This window comes from Zingiber officinale, chromosome 9A (assembly GCF_018446385.1).
Source record: "Zingiber officinale cultivar Zhangliang chromosome 9A, Zo_v1.1, whole genome shotgun sequence".
NCBI lineage: Eukaryota > Viridiplantae > Streptophyta > Magnoliopsida > Zingiberales > Zingiberaceae > Zingiber > Zingiber officinale.
In genome coordinates this window covers 134,825,356-134,831,355 of record NC_056002.1, presented here as the reverse complement: position 1 = coordinate 134,831,355, position 6,000 = coordinate 134,825,356, and the positions used below count along the sequence as shown (strand labels likewise).

Genomic DNA, 6,000 nt, shown 5'->3' with positions numbered 1-6,000 from the left:
TGCCCTAAACAAAAGCTATCTTAGAAAATAATAATTTAATATTTTTTTGCGTAACTTTTAAATCCGATTCCGAAGCATACAATATTTACTTTGTTTATCCTTCCAAAACCATTTTTTCAAAAAAAATTTATTTCTCTATTTTTTTTTCCGCACAAATCTAACCATTATCCTTCTTATCTATACCTCAACCATGTAAACCACGGTCGGTCTACAACCCTGCAAGGGCTGCACTATGCAGCCAGCCTCATGCCGCCACACCCCCCTACAAAGTGCGGGCAACAAGCACTACTGCCTCGTACTTGTCCAAGCAACAGGCAACCTTGCACCCGCTCGAGAGCAGGTGGGCAGCCAAGGAGAGATTAAAAATATTATATCCCCGTGTCCCCTCGTTGCTCAGACAAGTTAAATCACATCTCAAAAATACAATGCATATCATAAAAATAACGTGACCATCCGATCTTTAAGGGGACAAAAAAGACAGTAATTTTTGGGACAGAAGATAACCGTCGGATCGATGAAAGAACAAAGGGACACAATATTTGGGGACAAAGGATCTCAACTCGGCAGTCAAGGGCACTCGCCCGCGAGCATGAGTCGACAGCGAGCAGTCGAATGGCCTGGGGCACTCACCCACGAGCACCCAGGCTAGAGGCCCTTCCCCACGAGCATGCGGGGTGCAGTCGCCTGGGAGGCAACCGGCCTCTTTTTTTTCTTCTCTTTCTTCCATCCTCTGAAGCATCAAGTACACTAATTTTCATAATATCATATCTATTGAACATAACTAATGCTTAATGAAGTCTATAAAACAGCATAAATAAAAAAGAAGTTAATAAACTATCAAAGTTATTTATTTACATCATAAGAGTATATGTCTGTAACATTAAATATCTATCTACGACTGATATAATATTTCCACCAAACATAAATGATCATGATGGAATTGGATATCATCATACCATGTAAAATCAATCTCTGTGCTGGGTCATGCGTGTATAAACAAGCATTAACATATAGTGCAAAAATAATAATATAAACGACAGTAGCAGCTATCTTCTTGAGAGCAATCTTAGAAGATCCTCCTCCTCTTCCACCAGTATTACCTGAAAAGTAATATAATTTGTTAAGCAAACAAATAAATAAATAAAAAATAATCTATTACTCAATTTATAAAAAAATATTACCTCTGTCGATCTTCTCTAGGAGGGTTTCCTTTAAATCCTTGAAGTGATTATTCAATGTCACCTCTACTTCTTTCCGTGTAAGTATTTCATTATCTGATTTTATCTGTATTCATAAAGAATAAATAATGATTTAGATAGTCATCAATTTTATCATTGTAGAGGATTTAGATATTCTATTCTTATGGCAATGTTACTGCAAAATCAATCTACTCTACTACGAATTCCTAATAACAATCTCCAATGTAGGGTCAAGCATAAGCAAAAAACGTTATAAGTGATGACAAAAAATCGGACCTTTACTAGGAACTCGTCTAGGATATTTGGAATGATCACTTCTGGGGATTCCTCTGTAATCTCCTCGGACTGAAAACAGTTGGAAATCAGATCGCAACTTCGTGCCTCTGCCATGGCGTTGATCTATTGGAGCTCCAAAAAAAATGAATTTTTATAAGAAATAAAATTTCAAAACGGAGTTGAATCAGAGAAGATGAGTTTCCGGTGCCGAAACCCGCAGATTTTACAGTTTCGGTACGGGATCGGCCCAGAGACCCCCCTTCGACACCGGATCAGCGGAGAAGATAGAGAGAGAAGGAGAGACTTACCTGAGCGGCGGCTACGTACGATGAAGATTGAAGGGGGGCGTGAATCGGGACAACTCTAAACCTAACCCTTATTCTGATATACAATATATATATATATATATATATATATATATATATATATATAAGCATTATTAATGGTATAATTATAATATAAATTTAAGTTTTAAAAAAATATACCAAAAATGATTAAAATTAAATTTTAAATTCATGTTGCTAATTAATTATAAACAATCTAAAATTTTCAAAAAAATATAATTTCAAATATTCAAACTGGGGTTTTAAAAATTATTTTTTAAAAAATATATTAGAATAAATTTTTGAAAAACAAATTTAATATTTTTTTAGAGTTTTAAAAATAGTTTTATAATTTCATCTTTAGTTTTATTTTTTAAAACTAATTTTTAAATTTATTATTTTTAAAACAATTAGTTTTAATAATTACTTTTATATTTTTTAAAATATTTTTTTGGACAGTGGTGTATTATTGGAGTAAAAATTGCATTATTGTATTTTTTTTTTTTGGACAGTGGTGTATTATTAAGTACAGAAAAAAATTGCATATCTATCCACATAGAAACCTATTTTTTTTGGACAGTGGTGTATTTTTTATAAAACTTAATATCAAGTTTAAATAGAAACCTATTTTTATAGTTATAAAATTTCCATATCTATCCACATATAAAATTCATTACTTATATAAAGGCTAATTCATTTATATATATATTTTTTATAAAACTTAATATCAAGTTTAAATAGAAACCTATTTCTATGGTTATAAAATTTCCATATCTATCCATATATAAAATTCGTTACTTATATAAAGGATAATTCGTTTATATTTTTATTATAAAACTTAATATCAACTTTAAATAGAAACTTATTTCCATGGTTATATAATTCCATATATAGTTTACTTATTTAATTCTATTTATTCTTTGTAATTTCCCTTTATATATCACTTAACATTTTATTTCATATTAATTAGATAAATACTCTCTATAAATTTGTACATACTAAGTTTTTGCATTAAATTTCGTAATTATGTATATATATATATATATAAAATTCGTATGTTATATTAGTTTAGTGATTAGCTATTAATCTTTTATTTAATTTGTGTATACCATATAGATTTATATTTCTCTTCTATATCATTTAAATGAATAACCTATAATAAAATTTATAAGTCTTTCTAAATTTTACAAATATTTGTATTCTACTATCTTCTTAATATAAAATAAATAAATTCATAATTAAATATATATTCTAATTAATTATAATTAATCCAATAAATATCTTTCATTAAATAAATGATTTCGGACACTACATGATGCATTCCCAATTGTTTGCCTTATCTAAGGTACTTGCTTTAGCTTCACCAATATTGTAGGTATAGACTTTTCCTGCTCTAGAAACATACAATATTGTTACTGATATTTGGTTTTTTTTATTAATATGTGAAATGTCTACAGAGTTGTAGTTTGCCATTTATAAGGACAACTAATGTATGTCTTTGTATTATTGCAAATGGGATTTCCTATGTATATTGTCTTAAAGTTCAAATTATCATAGTTTGGTGTTGGCATACCTGATCGTAATATTTCTCTATGTTACTAAGTAGGCCCTTGATGTTGCGTTGGTTATCAACCCAGTGGCTAGTAGGTTAGTGTTGTTTTATTGATTATGCTGAAGAGTTTGTAATGGCATTAAGCATCAATGTCAAGATAACTCAAAATTTCATGTGAAACCATAATATATATACTAGATCTTGTAAAAAATATCCCACCATATACTAGAACATAAGAACATGAAAGAGTTCATGAAACTCAGCTGTAAAAAAGGTAGATAGAGATGAATGCACTTCAATTTAGGAAGAGATTTTATGGATAAAAGAGAAGAATGCACTTCAACCGATGTGCCTTTTTGGCTCAGCCATACATAACATGAATTTGCATTGGAAAAGGGATGGGCTATGATTACAATAGAGGGAAAACATCCATTTTTCACTTGAACATGAATACATCAATCAAATTTAAATAGTGTGGGAAAAATCGATGAATTTTAGGAAACAAATTAACAATAAACACTGTCGATAACAATAAGCTATGCCATGGAAACTGAGCTATGCCCTTAGTTGCTAAATTTTCTATTTCCAAAGCATATGGAAAGCAAGATGCTGAAGACTTCTATGGTGCGATTTTCTATGCTGAATCCATGACCTAAGTGATAGGAGAGTACCTACTGTATAAATTTATGTACCAGCCTTGTTGGTTAGTCTGTGAGTCAAGGAAAATATATTTGAGAGGACGCACTAACCTGAAGGCAAGAAGATGCGCTTGGCATGGCTACAAATATCTGTAGACCTCTCGCAGGGAGAGGAGACTTTGACATGACCAACATTGTTGATCTAGATTCAGTAGAAGATAATCATCTGTTCTTTACAAAGCCAAAGAGAACAGTCTCATATTCTTATCGAAGATAAAGGGCTCAGAAAATTTTGTTAGGAAGACCAGCCACAAGAAGATACACAGTCTGAAGCCACAAGAATACTTTCGAATGAAAAGCTATAAATAAGCATGCCAATGTTTATGCGACACATGATACTCGATCTGTAGATATAAATAATCCTCTAGTTACAATGACAAGCTACTTCAATATTTCTATGGCAACGCACTGAGTAATGCCAGGAAGCATTAACGGAATCCTTATTAAGATGTTTATTAAGAAACATGATGTTCCAAAATGAGTATGATACAAAGAAGCATCATCTTTGTTCCTCTAAAAAGGCACATCCACATATATGTCCCACTTCAATTGGCATTGATTTGACATCCTTCCATTCTAGCGGTAAAGTTGTTATGTCGCAAAACTTAGTTGTCTTTAGCTTTACAGTGGCATATGTAAAGTTGTTTGTGTTATACTTGAGAGTCAGACCTCCAATAACATATATGTGCTTTCGAGATGCAACAAATCCAAACCCAAATGATCTTAATTGTCTATTATGGCCTCGAAGAACCACAAGAGGATATGCACATAATTCGTGCCAGACCATTTGATCAGTTGTCATGACTGTAACAGTGCCATCTGCAAGTATGTGGTAGATGTTACTTCCAAGAAGAGTTGTAGAATGCCGTGACAATTCACAAATTGGCTCAAAATTTTCCACAACACGCCACTTCCGTGTTAGTGGATTAAAGATAACATAAGCATCTTGCCGAAAATTGTGAATTTTTGTGCCAACAACATGAAATTCACCTCCATGAGATATGCTGAAACAATCAATAAGACGGAATGGCATTGGGGGTAAATCTTCCCACCTGAAAGTGTTGAGTCCATGAGTTGTATAAGATTCTCCCAAAATAATAACAAAAGACATTTTATTCAGTGATGCATAGTGGTCAAAATTGATTAATTCAATCCAAATGAATTGTCTTACAAAATCAATACTTAGGATGAGCAACAAGAAATCAACTGCCAAGCATGAAATAGATAGAAAATATACCGGAATCCTTACCAAAGCAAGTGGAACCCGGCTTAGAGGATACCGGAAAATCCTACCAAACCTAGTACTATGGTAAGGATCCAGTTTAGAGGATATCGGAAACCTTGTCAAAGCTTGTGGAACCCGGCTTAGAGGATACCGAGCAACACTACCAAACCTAGTACTAGGGAAAATGTTTGGCCAAACGAACAAAGGTTGAGGTAAATGAGCCACTTTCAATGAACTATACTCATTTAAATATTCTAAAGTTTAATGTTGATGCGAAAGTAAATGTTTAATGTTAGTAAATTACAATTTGAAGGTGTATAGAATTAAATGGTGGCAGGAAATTCTAAATTTCATTTTAAATGTTCAAGCCATTTCCTTAAAGATATATTAAAAAGCATGTGTATGTGTAGTTATTTCTTGTTATAAAATGTTGAACTTGCTGAGTCATTAGACTCACTAGGTCTATATAGTGGAGGTAGTGAGGGGATGGAGGGTCTTGATGGATGAGCTAAAAAAAACTTTAAAAATCATTAAGTGTTAGGATGTTTCATCTTAAACATTTTATGTCCCATAAACTATTTCACATATTCTCCTTATAAATTGAAATATGATCATAAAAGGCTTAGAATTTGCAATCAAGATATTGAAAAACGAATCAAATTTTACCTAAAAATACACCTTAAATAGATTCAAATTTAGAAATACTCAAAATCATATTTCTTCAACT

General features: G+C 31.9%; 2 protein-coding genes across 2 annotated transcripts; both read right to left on the bottom strand.

Annotated features, from left to right (window-relative positions):
- Positions 1–485: 485 nt before the first annotated feature.
- On the bottom strand, positions 486–1,855 carry LOC122020606. Its single transcript, XM_042578605.1, has 5 exons — positions 1,784–1,855; positions 1,476–1,598; positions 1,182–1,284; positions 957–1,100; positions 486–728 (listed from the first exon to the last, which is right to left on the bottom strand). The coding sequence occupies exons 2-5, from the start codon at positions 1,587–1,589 to the stop codon at positions 646–648; spliced, it is 444 nt and encodes a 147-aa protein (XP_042434539.1). The 5' UTR covers positions 1,590–1,598; positions 1,784–1,855; the 3' UTR covers positions 486–645.
- Positions 1,856–4,547: 2,692 nt separating this feature from the next.
- LOC122019623 (F-box/kelch-repeat protein At1g16250-like) lies at positions 4,548–5,081 on the bottom strand. Its single transcript, XM_042577076.1, has one exon. It carries the CDS (start codon positions 5,079–5,081, stop codon positions 4,548–4,550), a length of 534 nt encoding a protein of 177 aa, XP_042433010.1.
- Positions 5,082–6,000: the final 919 nt, after the last annotated feature.

Excerpts from the sequence above, each read along its gene's own strand:
- LOC122020606 (XM_042578605.1), bottom strand. The coding sequence starts at position 1,589 with ATGGCAGAGGCACGAAGTTGCGATCTGATTTCCAACTGTTTTCAGTCC. Across the intron at positions 1,285-1,475 it reads TAGACGAGTTCCTAGTAAAG|ATAAAATCAGATAATGAAAT; the intron begins GTCCGATTTTTT and ends TTATGAATACAG. Across the intron at positions 1,101-1,181 it reads CCTAGAGAAGATCGACAGAG|GTAATACTGGTGGAAGAGGA; the intron begins GTAATATTTTTT and ends ATTACTTTTCAG.
- LOC122019623 (XM_042577076.1), bottom strand. The coding sequence starts at position 5,081 with ATGCCATTCCGTCTTATTGATTGTTTCAGCATATCTCATGGAGGTGAA.